The 11,933-nt window shown below is 46.8% G+C and overlaps 2 protein-coding genes across 2 annotated transcripts; one reads left to right on the top strand and one right to left on the bottom strand.

Moving 5' to 3' along the window:
- Positions 1–422: 422 nt before the first annotated feature.
- On the bottom strand, positions 423–1,370 carry UCRPA7_6188 (putative quinone oxidoreductase protein; the record flags this gene model as incomplete). The annotated part of the gene is made up of 1 exon (XM_007918727.1): positions 423–1,370. One exon carries the CDS (start codon positions 1,368–1,370, stop codon positions 423–425), a length of 948 nt encoding a protein of 315 aa, XP_007916918.1.
- Positions 1,371–9,228: 7,858 nt separating this feature from the next.
- Positions 9,229–11,625, top strand: UCRPA7_6187 (putative mfs multidrug protein; the record flags this gene model as incomplete). Its single annotated transcript, XM_007918726.1, has 7 exons — positions 9,229–9,259; positions 9,318–9,389; positions 9,459–9,965; positions 10,029–10,189; positions 10,245–10,446; positions 10,505–10,631; positions 11,217–11,625. 7 exons carry the CDS (start codon positions 9,229–9,231, stop codon positions 11,623–11,625), a joined length of 1,509 nt encoding a protein of 502 aa, XP_007916917.1.
- Between the last annotated feature and the right edge of the window lie 308 nt (positions 11,626–11,933).

Genomic DNA, 11,933 nt, shown 5'->3' with positions numbered 1-11,933 from the left:
TGCAATCCATGTAAACAAGAAGAAGCCTCCAGAGTGTAGAAAGGAACCCAAAATGTTGCTTCTCAAGAAGCGTAGATAGACGATGAAGTACTTTGTGCGGCAGGCCTGAGAAGACTTACACTCCCATTACATAACCAGTGCCAAAGGAACAACTATCGGCATCCAATATGATATTTAAGATCTGCAATGGACAAAGATGGTGTACTTTCCCCCAAGAGAGATTATTATAGCTCAGTTGCTATTTATAAATGAGATTGAATCAGATCGAGATTATTCGTACGGCCCATAGCTACTCTTCTGTCGAGGTTGCAGAAGTTCACTTGTTTTTCCCACGCCCGGAGACATTGAAAACGGAGCTCTGGATAAATTGGTCGTTGATGTATCTAAAACAACAAGGCTATGCCAAAGAACGGCAATCTAATTCATTCAAGTGTAATTACAAGCCTCTTCTTCTTTGCATCCTCTGTGTTCCAAACAGACTGAACATCGCTGAGTGGTGCAGTAAACACATCGGAAGGCCTTTTCATCTTGCCAATGGCTGCCACCAGGCCAGGTGTCTCCTTCTTGATTTCTTCCACGCTGAAGCTGCCCATGCCCGATCCTACAATGCTGACAGGCTTCTTGTTCAGTAGGCCGGTTGGCAACAGAATGTTGGGCTCGCCGCCAAGATCGCCAATATGAATGTACTGCAGATTTCGCCCAGGAGCAACCTCGGCCACCGTCATGAGCTCAACTGCGGTAGCGCCGCCGACGTAATCGAGAATGATATCGATTGGTCCAAGATCTGGCGGAAGCACTGCGGGCTTGGTGAGGACGACTCGCACGTCAATCCCCTCCACCTCGGCGAGCGTGGCCTCGCTGCGCGACATTGCTATCACACGGGCAGCGCCGAGAGATTTGGCGACAGTCACGGCTGCGCGACCACTAGTCCCTGTTGCACCGACGACCAGAACTGTTCGATCCTTGCAGCCCCCAACAGCACGAGCTTGTAGAGCCATCCAGCTGCTCGCGACTGGGTTTATAAGAGCGGCCACCGTAACGGGATCGACTCCCGGCTCAAGTTTGACGAGCTGGGACTTAGGAACATTGACGCGCTCGTTGAACATCGAAACACCACCCTTTGGGTCGAGGGTGACGTAGTACCTATCGCCGGTGATTTCGTCTAGGCCGACGCCGTCGACGCTCGGATCGAAGGGAAGGGGCTGGCTCTTAGAGCTGTAGTGTAAGCCAGCAGCGCGACCCTGTACAGCTCGAGGCACGCCAACAACCAGGACTTTGAGTTGAAGTTCATCTGAAGTCGGTGCTGGGATGTCCGGAACGTCCATGTACTCGGGTGGCTGTCCCCATGCTGTAACTCGTGCGCCTTTCATTGCGACAGATGGACTGGGGTGAAAGAAAGAGGTTTGTGGATATCGACGAATAGGGAAGGTTGTTGGTCTAGAGAGTCTAAAAAGACCGAATCGATTGAAAATGAGTTTTGCAAGGCACATGGTCTTGGATATGCACTGACTTGGGTGATTGTCTTGGTTTCTTGATTGTGAAATTCACGGGTCTTATTTATTTAGAAGTCGTGATACTTTACATGACGCATCTCGAAATACATGATCAACGGGATTGAATGCCTGTCCCTTACGGGGCAAAATTGTAGTCTTTCTAGGTTGAAGTTCGTGTAAGCCGGGGTTCAATCCCGCTTCCGAACGCTCACAGGATGGGTTGCGGGTCCTGTAGTCTGAGAAGCGGACGCGCTAGTCGAATCCCGAACGGCTTTGGGAATCACAGATCCTCTTGCTCCTTCAACCCTCCGTCTATGTCAAAATTCTCCTAGACTCAATGGTAAAATTTGCCCGACTATAATAGATGATGTAAGGTACCAAAAGTTCTTCCCTTAAATTATGCCAATTATTCAATATCCTGCCTCAGAAACAAATCCTTCCCATCTTATCGACTGATACCTTTACATATAAGTAAGGAGATTTCCATATACTCTTCCATATATTTCACAGAAAACCACAATCAAGGCTTAAATCTTTAAAGCAATAGAATCAAAAGAAACCTACCTAAGATTCCTTCTCTCTATATATACTATCATTCAACTTAGTATCTTCTGATTATTATAAAGATAGGTTAAAGTGAGTCATCTAGGAAGGTCGTACTATCATTATATAATGTCTCTAAAGTTCTAGAGGAGAGAGACGACCTTGAAAACCTGCCAAGGGCCGGATCTGATATAGTGTAAAATGCCGCCCGAATCTTGCCCTCGCCTGTTTCCTTCTTCGTGAGTTGGCCAGTGCTGCAGCTGCTTTAACTTGTGCAGTGGGTGTGCGATGAGTGTGCGGTAGATATGCTGAGTCTGTTGACTGTGGCGTTGTTTGGGAAGCGTTAATCTGCTAACTTGGTTAAAGTTGCTGTAATGTGTAACGATTGCCAACAATGGGGATAGTAAATAAGGGTTCTAGGTTTGCATCCTAAGATAGATCGAGGATGTTATAAGCAATATACAAAGGATGATTATGATTAGGGTAGAATATTAATATAATAAATCTATATATAATAAAACTTACAACTCTGCGAGAAGTAGGGATCTTAGTCGGCCCCGAATTCCATTTTAGGTCTCGCCAGCGATACTCTGACCTCAGCCTCGCTCCGATTAGATAATGACCACCACTCCCTTCCCCATGGGACATTTCATCTATTCTTAACCCGACTTCCTGACACCGAATCAGGCAATGACGTTGGACTGCTTTGCGGCTTGTCTTGTCCACCGATCCGTCTACCGACTCCTCCACGGTCTGGTCTACTGGCTTGTCGACTGGCTCGTCCATGGGCTCGTCCGAGATGTTAGCCATTCTTGGGATGTTCGTCATAGCATGGCTCAGGTTGAGGTCATTATCTTGCGTAGAACAGGGTTCTTGGCTAGATATGGTAAATACAAACCTCAAGACATCTCCATCTTTCGGATTCAGTCAACGGCTTGTCTTATAGTTCGTGTATAGGTCCTGCAAAGACTGGCTAGAAGCCCTCCAACCAGTTCTCTAAGATCAGTTATACTCAGCCTCTGAAATGTGCAGATGAGGGGAATAAGAAAGTGAAGGAACTAACTGGTATTGGCTCTTGACGGGATGATACGATTCTTTAAGATACTGTGTAGAAAAGATGGCACGCCCCGGAAAGCAGCCGCGTGTGCCGCAAAAGTTTCGGGGTTCTTTGGATCGGGCGTGGGAGTGAGGCATTCATCTTTGGGCGATCGAGGGAGAAGCGGGAGACTCCGAATTGGATTGTCTCTTGTCCCAATATAGCCAGCTGAGACCCATTGGAAACTCACGCAAGATAGATATGCTGCGAAGATTTTAATGATGGTATAAACGCGCATGATATGAAATCAGCAGAACAAAAGATACAATATTGAGATATGCAGATAAGATTCAAACAATGGCAAGGAATGCAGTGAGCGTGGTAAAGAGAGAAGATTGATTTGGTGATGTTCAGCAGTATCAACATCTTTCCACTCAGAAGGCCATTCTTGGTCTTTATAATGTGTTTGAACTACAGCAACTCAGGAGTGCTGTGAGCTATTTCGATCGAGGCAGTTGCAACTGAACCAACAAGTGCGACTCAGTTAGGCTGTCTGCCGCTATAACAAGCTCGCAGACGCCGGGTCAGTATCGAGCGGGCCTCTACCTGTTTCATGAAGACCAACAGCAGAAAACTACATGACGGTCCATTTTGGCTGTGAGGCTGAAAAGCACCTGGAGCCTCTACATCGACAGTGAGTGCGCCTAAATAACCTTCTCAGCGGCTACAGATGAAGGGGACGTTGTTGGCGGATTACTCGTTGGCAAGCGCATGCATACGTCCCGGTCATCTCACGGTTTTGTGCTTGGACACCCGTCCTGGGCTGGACTCTGTTCATAATTATGAGTTGCATGAGTTCAGTCGTAGCTTGTGCATGCCGAGTTGGAGCATAGTACGCCATAGAGTGACCGATGTAAGTGCACCACCACTCGACATTGTGAAGTTTTGTGATCTTGTGGTGTGATTATCGTTGATATCTGTAGAAGCTTTACCGCCTGTTAACAAGGGTGTCATGCCAAGCAAGCGGGTGGCGTTGCGGTGCCTGCGGTCAGGGAAAGTGAGAGAACGTCGCATTCGCGCTTATATCGTTCTATTGACACTCGACGACGATCAGCTAGCATGGGAGTGATTGTCTGGGGCATGGCGGATGGGCGACTTGATTCGTACGTTTGGGTGATGGGAAGATGCAGTTGGTACCTTGCATAGCTGTGCCAAGTATTCGGTAGCGGGCAATCGAGCACAGTTCAAGCCTAGAATGATGCAAGGACACACCGCGCTTACTGTTGGATTAGACACTAGATACGAAACAGATTTTAAGAGTTAACTTTTATGCTTAATAAAAAAAGGTGTTGTGCAGGGGTGGAGTGAGTGAAACCAACAACTGGTGGCTGAGTTCTGAGTCTTGTCTGCCAAGACTGATTGGTGGGCGGCGAGTTAGAATTGTTTGGCTGAGTCTTGGACCCGAGCATCTGGAACCGAGCGCCCGCAAAATCTGAGAGTCATCTGCTATTGGCGCTGATAAACACGGCGCCAATAGTCTAATTCTGGAAGAATGCAAGTGTAGCATATGAGGTGTCTTGAGTCTTCTCACCCCCGCGGCGCAGTTAGGCATATGAAACAGACAAGTTCGTGTTGGTTGTCAAAGCTCCTCCTCACAACAACACTTTGACATTTGAGCGCGCAACTTTTCCTCTCCCATTTCCGCAGTTCCTTTCCTTCTTCATCTTTTACAACTTGAAAAGTGCTGCATTCACAGTCAACTTCATTTCAGAGCATTGCCACTAGAATCAAAATTTAATATTTCACCCCACTGCAGTCATGCGCGCATCTCGCTGCTTGTGTCAGTTGATTATCGTAGGAGGTAAGTTACACCCCGCAACTTACGGGCAATTGATCTCTAATTAGGGAGCAGGAGTTAGTGTAGTATTCGCACAAGCATCGTGCGGTACTACTAGAATCGCATCGCAAGAAGACGCCGATCAAGTCAGCGGCGCCTGCTCAACGCTCAATGGGGACATCGTGATTGAGCAGTCTGCCAAAGGCGATATCCGACTAGATGGGATCAAATCTATCAAAGGCGCCATAAAAAGCGATGGATCTTCGTCCATAGAGTCACTGAGCAGCACAACCTTGGAGACCATATCCGGGGACTTCTTTCTCCAAGGACTCGAAGAGCTGACATCGCTTGAATTCATTCAACTCGAGAGCATTGGGGGAGACCTTCATCTTGACTCACTGAAGAAGGTTGAGAATATCACTTTCTCAAACCTGACTTCGGTTGCCAACTTCAATCTAACCACCGCGCCTGTTTTGATAAACTTCGACATCGACAAGCTGACCAACATCTCGGCACCGGACTCTTCCTTCACTCTCGCTGGGGTGGGCATCAACTGGATTAGCAATATTTTTGCAACTGTTCACTCTGCCGTGTTTAAAGACAATACGATCAGTCGCATCCAGTTTGAAAACATGACGATTACGGAGAATCTTTTTATCCTGGATAACGACAACCTCGAGGTGATCAGACTTCCAAATAACATGTCATCGAATACTTGGGACACTATTCAAATCAGCAACAATCCTTACCTTAGGAGTTTCAGTATTCTTTACCACGACGCGTCAAAACAGTGGCCATGGGACATCAAGCATATTCACAATATGACTATCACTGAGAACTCTCTTACAAGTGATTTCTTGTATGTAACTTTTGTATACATCCCTCTTTGAGAGGACGTTAACATATCGCAGTGAAACCTCGACGCCGGCGGGTGTAAGAAGGGATCCGGGAATAGATTCCATTGACAATCTTGTCGTAACGTCTACTGATGTCTTTAATTGTTCCGTTCTTGACACACTTCGTATCGAAGGTGTCATCAAGGACAAATATGAGTGTCAGGGACGGACTGTTGCAATTGGAGGGAACACCAAGGATAACGCCTCTGCACCTCTTGGGGTGAGCATGATCTGGCTAGTGGCCGGCCTCGCGTTGCGTACGCTATTCATGAGTCTCTAAAATGATTGACTGATTGGGATGAATGACTGATATCTTTGTCAATTTTTCCGTTTATAGCAAGGCGTTGTAGCATGTTGTGGATGGCATTTGGAGCGACATTTGGGTTCTTAGTTCGAGGAAACACGCAGTTATCACATAGTTTACATGAGTTCAATTACTACTAGAATATATGATCATTTCGTTGAATAAGGTGACGTTATGCAGGTACCGGGCCCTGGCTTGAGCCTACTCGGTCCTAAGATATTACTCGAAGGAAAGAAACGCAGTATGCAGCATCTTGCGGGAAGTCATTCTTGTAATGCTGGACTGAGATAGCCTACAACCTCTTCCCGTGTCCTGTTCATCTCCTTTAAGTTGCTTGAGAAGCATCCTAATTCCCTAATCTCTAGATAGACCAATCTAATGTCGTGAAAAGAAATATTGACCACGGTTAATTAGTCACTAGTCAAGGATTTTCCTCTCTTTTGCATTCTACCATTGATGCAATCTATAGACTCATATTCCAAAAGTTTTTATTCTTGCTACGCTGACATTCACACCGTCTAAGCTCGATACCATTAAGTCTACCGACTACATGATAGCTCTTTTAAAGTGGTAGGGAGTCAAGGTTCCTGATAGATTGGCCAAAATTCTTGACCGTCATTTGAACCATCATACCAATAACCTCTCACGAGTACCTTGAACTCGGTCTGCTTATATCTTTTGGCGAGCTTTTTAGATTTCTCTAGCAGAATTATAGACAGATGCTAGCAAAGATGTTTTTCCTATCCAATAGAAGCCTACCGTCTTACGTTTAGCTTGATAATATCAAGATAGAACTATCAACATAGTTAGCTAATATATTCCTCCAACAGCGTCAGTAGTAGATATAGATAAGAGATGTATGACTTGATAGATCAGACGATATAATAGTTCTCTAAAGACAGTATAAGACTAGCCTTCTTCTATAATAATAATATAATATTTTATATTCTTTTGCTTAGGTTTTATTTCTACGTTTATATTATCTTACTCTTTCTTGCCAACGGTTTAGACCGCTCTATATCTACTCTTTATTGTTACCAAAACTTTATAAACGTTAGAATCCATAATGTCATATCCTCACTATCGATAGCTAGTTCGCCAATCACGATGCCTTCGCCAAACTAGAACTATGTTAGATCTTGCTTCGTAGGATACGGCAGGAACTCATCATACTATTTTGGTGATCTTCTACATTAGTTTATCCTCATCTGTTATAGTATCTGTTAGGAGGCGATACTCTATATCCGCTAGATCGAAGGGGTCAATGAAAGGGTGCTGGTCTTGGTATAAGGGTAAAATTGAGGGATATGACGAACGAAACCTACAGCCGGCTTCTCATGTATATATCCAATACGCTATAGAATGAACCTTATAGAAATCTAAGTCGTAAGGTATCTTGAGCTGCCTGGAGACTTGTGATGTTTCAGAAAATTGGAAAAGGTCGGGCACTGAGAGGAGGAGTAAATGCTGCCTAAGAGGTGGGGCAAGCTTCAAGTGCCTAATTAGAGATTGATATGCTTGCTTCACGCGATATTCAGGGAGGTCGCTGGTGGATGGTGCCAATATAGAAGAGACCGCGAACTAGATTTCTCCAGGCTGCCGCCACTATGGGCGGGCCAGCCTGATCTATCATGGCACAGTACGAGGAACACAGAGGACACACGTATCACGATACCAAGGTGATGCTGGATAGCCTGTCAGTCCTGGGTGGTGAAGCAAAGTGTGTTGTGTAAGTATCTAAGTAGGTGTGCAGTGGAGAGAGTAGCTAAGGTAAGGTAGGTGGTATAGGTAGTAGATGTCATATGACCGAACAATCTGAAAGCAATATAAATGTTCGTCTTTATATGATTCAACGCTTTCATCATATTATGTCTTTTGTAGCCGGCCTCTCTTCTTGACTATACCTTATAGCTTAAAGGCCTTTAAGGGTATAGTTCTTAAGACTTATACTCCTCTTATCAAAGTATCAATATTATTTGCCTTAATCGTCTTTACTCTAGACTTCTTACACTTATCTAGTGTGACTTTTCTCGAATATCTTATGACTAAGTCTAATAGCTTAATATCCTGCCTCGGAAACAAATCCGTTCCGTCTTATAGACTGATACCTTTAACTGATACCTTACATATAAAAGAGGAGAGTTCCGGGTGCTCTTTCGTATATCTTCACAGGAAACCACAATCAAGACTCGAATCTTTGAGCGACAGAATCAAATGAAGCCTACCTGAGAGGCCTTCTCTCTATATACGCTGTCGTTCAACTTAGTACCTTTCGATTAATATGATGACGGGCCAAAGCAAGTCATCTAGGGAGGCCGCGCTATCACTGCGCAATGCCCCTGAAGTTCCGGGGAAGAGAGACGACTTCGAAAACCCGCCAAGGACCGGATCTGATACAGACGAGACACTAACAGTTGGACCACAACCCACGAGTCCATCAAAAGACGAGCGGATTGTGGAAACAAAAGCAAACACAGAGTTTGTAACCGGAGTAAAGCTGATGGCTCTTCTTGTCACTGTGACGCTCGTTATGTTTCTTCTGCTAGACTTATCAATCATCAGCACTGTGAGTGCAATGCAGACCCAATCCCTTTTGAAATCACAGGCAAGCGAGAGCTAATTTAGTATCTGTATCATTAGGCCATCCCATATATTACCAGTGCCTTCGGTTCACTCTCTGATGCTGGGTGGTATGCCGGCGCTTATCAGTTGGCGAGGTGGGAAATTCATTGGAGACTCTGCAAAACCAATCGTAATAACATCTGTACTGCATAGCGCTTCCCTGCAGCCACTCACTGGCAAGTTCTACAGTCATTTTCAGTCTAAGGTTCGTGAACATCCGTCTCTAAATTGATCCGTCAGCCGCCTAGCGAATGATGTTTTCTAATCTAAGGACAAGTGGACGTTCATCTTTTTCTTCTTCGTATTCGGAGTCGGGTCGCTTATATGTGCCGTCTCCACCTCGTCGCCAATGTTTATTGCAGGACGAACAGTCGCGGGTTTAGGATCTTCTGGTCTCATGAATGGAGGGATGACAATAATTGCCGGAGCAGTTCCTTTAGAGAAGCGACCAGGTGAGCTGAGGAACCCACGTCTTGAATTGCAAAACAACTGACAGAATGCAAGTTTACACGGGGATAATGATTGGCGGTAGGTTCAGAGAGCCAGAAATTGTATCCTCTCACATAGTGACTAACATGTTTACTAGTTGGCGAAATGGGAGTTGTCTGTGGTCCTCTCATTGGAGGCGTTTTTACGGAATACGTGACTTGGAGGTGGTGTAAGTGTTTTCTGTCCAGCTCCAGTGGGAAGTAACGACACGTTCACCAAGCTAAACGGTTGAACATAGGTTTCTATATCAATTTGCCAATCGGCGCCCTCTGCGCCCTGCTGCTAGTCTTTATGAGAGTTCCCGATACCAATCCCAAGCCCCGCTTCTCCCTTGAGCTTTTCCGAAAGCTCGTCCCGGAGCTTGACCTCTTTGGCTTCGCTCTATTTGCTCCAGCATCCGTCATGTTCCTGCTGGCTCTTCAGTTTGGCGGGAATGACTACGCGTGGAACAGTTCCGTCATCATTGGTCTGTTTTGCGGTGCTGGCGCTACGGCCACATTTTTTTGCCCCTGGGAGTACCGGATGGGAGATCGTGCGATGATGCCCGGCTTTCTCCTTAAGCAGCGGATTGTTCTGTGCAGTTTGTTGCACATGGCTTGCACAATGACTCTTGTGTCAGTGCCGAGCTACTTCCTTCCGTCTTACTTTCAGTCGGTCTTGGGAACAAGTCCAACGATGAGTGGTGTGGATATGCTACCCAACATCGTCTCACAGCTACTTCTGATCGTTCTTTCCGGGGCTGCTCGTGAGTATAGTCTCAGTTTTCTACATCTTCGGGTAGTAGCCAGGACTAACCTTTGTCTGACAGTCAAGGTATTCGGTTACTATCTTGTGTATGCCGTTGGTGGAGCCACCGTCTCCTCCGTTGGAATGGGTTTACTTTCTCTCCTCAGTCCCACAAGCACCACAGGACAGTGGATTGGGTATCAAATTCTTGCGGGTGCTGGACGAGGCTCAAGCATGCAGATGGTCAGTCAATTCTGCGCAACAAAGGCATGAACGTCGCTAATGCATAGCCAAACAGGGCATGGTCGCCACTCAAAATGTAGTCAAAGATTCCGATATCTCCCTCGCCATGGCCCTGCTCGTCTTCGGCCAGAACTTCTTCGGCGCCGCCTTCCTCGTCATCGCCAACACCATCTACGACCAGAGCCTCATCTCCGAGATCCCGAGACGCGCACCGCCCGTCTCGCCTCAGGCCGCTCTCAGCGCCGGAGGAAGCGCAAGTGCGGTGCGCTCGCTCCTGCCGGAAGGCAGCCCTACTGCACGGCCTGTTGCAGGCAGACTCGATTGGCATTGACAGGATCTTTTACTTCTCTGCCGCCCTTGCGGTTGCGTCATTCTTTGTCGCCTGGGGGCTGGGCTGGAAGAATGTCGCCGCGAAGAAGCATGCTGCACAGGAATGGGAAGCGTGAATGAGGAGTCTATACGGGGTATAATGGTTATATTATTGGTAATGTGATATCAAATGGCGTTCGATTTTTATTTTTTATTTTTATTTATTTTATACTTTTTTTTTCAATTTCTGTAGTATGAGTGTAAGCATCGCAACTTTTGCCTGACTCGGCTGAGGGAAACTTAGACGAACTATAAATATAGAAATTTCCGCAATTACATTATAATTTTCCGGACTATCTAAACCTGACCAAGGAGACTCAGTTGCTTACTCTCTAGAATTTCTATTCCAATCTCTTTTGGAAAGTTGTACTTTCCCGACTGAAACTCTCGAAACCCTGTCATGGTTACAAATTCAGGAAGTCGTATAAAGTCTAATCCTCCCATCATGCACTGTTGTGACTATCTGGATGGCTACAGGCCTGATGCTAGCGATAAAGCCACATCGGCCATAGGATAGGTAAGGACCAATGTAAGACAAATGACGGCCTAGATTTAAGTGAGGTAGATGGCAAGCCCAATCATTCTGCAATTGTCTGTACACGCTCGTTACCTCACAACCTCAAAGTCAACACGACCAAAGCCATACTTCCGCTTTCAGTCCCCGAACCATGCCATCTGCTGCCGCTCTCACAGTATACGCCTTCGGCGGCATGTGCCTGGTCGCCGGACTCACGAACCTGGCAAAGCCAGAGGACGCACTGGCGGCCCTGGACCTGCCCGCGACGGCGCGCTCCGCCTCCAACGGGATGGCGCTTGCGGCCGTCGCCATAGGACTGTACTATCCGCTGGCCGCTTGGCAGGAGAACACGGCCGTCTTCGTCCTCACTGTGCCGATGCGCCTGCTCACAGCGACGGTGTTCTGGCTGCAGGGCGGGCCGTGGCGCGTACCGGCTGCGTGGGAAGGGTCTGCGGCTCTGCTCACGGGGCTTGCGCTGGCATGGGATCTGCGACGGGCTAGAGGAGGAGGAGGCGAAGAGAGAGATGTGGCGGCGAGGAAAGCTGGATGAGGTAGACGGAAACCTAACACAGAGCCGTCCTGATACACTTGTATCCAAGACTGGGGTTTTGTCTCGACCTTGCAGGACTATAGTCAGCGCCGCGCAGGATCACTGCCATATGGAAGATGAAACCCCCAACCAGAGACAGACAACTCCCTAAGAAATCAAAACCAATAGCAACCGAAGAAGGCGTTATCAAAGACCTATGAAGTGAAGTTCGTACACTAGTCTAGTTTGGTCGAGTACCGCCAAGAGTCTGTCTGGTCGATTCTCACATGTTTCTTGCCATCAAACTTGTGCAGAAGGGGCCTCGGAGA

The sequence above is a fragment of the Phaeoacremonium minimum genome (assembly GCF_000392275.1).
Source record: "Phaeoacremonium minimum UCRPA7 unplaced genomic scaffold PA7_03_scaffold_454, whole genome shotgun sequence".
Taxonomy (NCBI): domain Eukaryota; kingdom Fungi; phylum Ascomycota; class Sordariomycetes; order Togniniales; family Togniniaceae; genus Phaeoacremonium; species Phaeoacremonium minimum.
The sequence above is the reverse complement of the archived record's forward strand: the minus strand, read 5'-3'. Positions and strand labels throughout refer to the sequence as shown.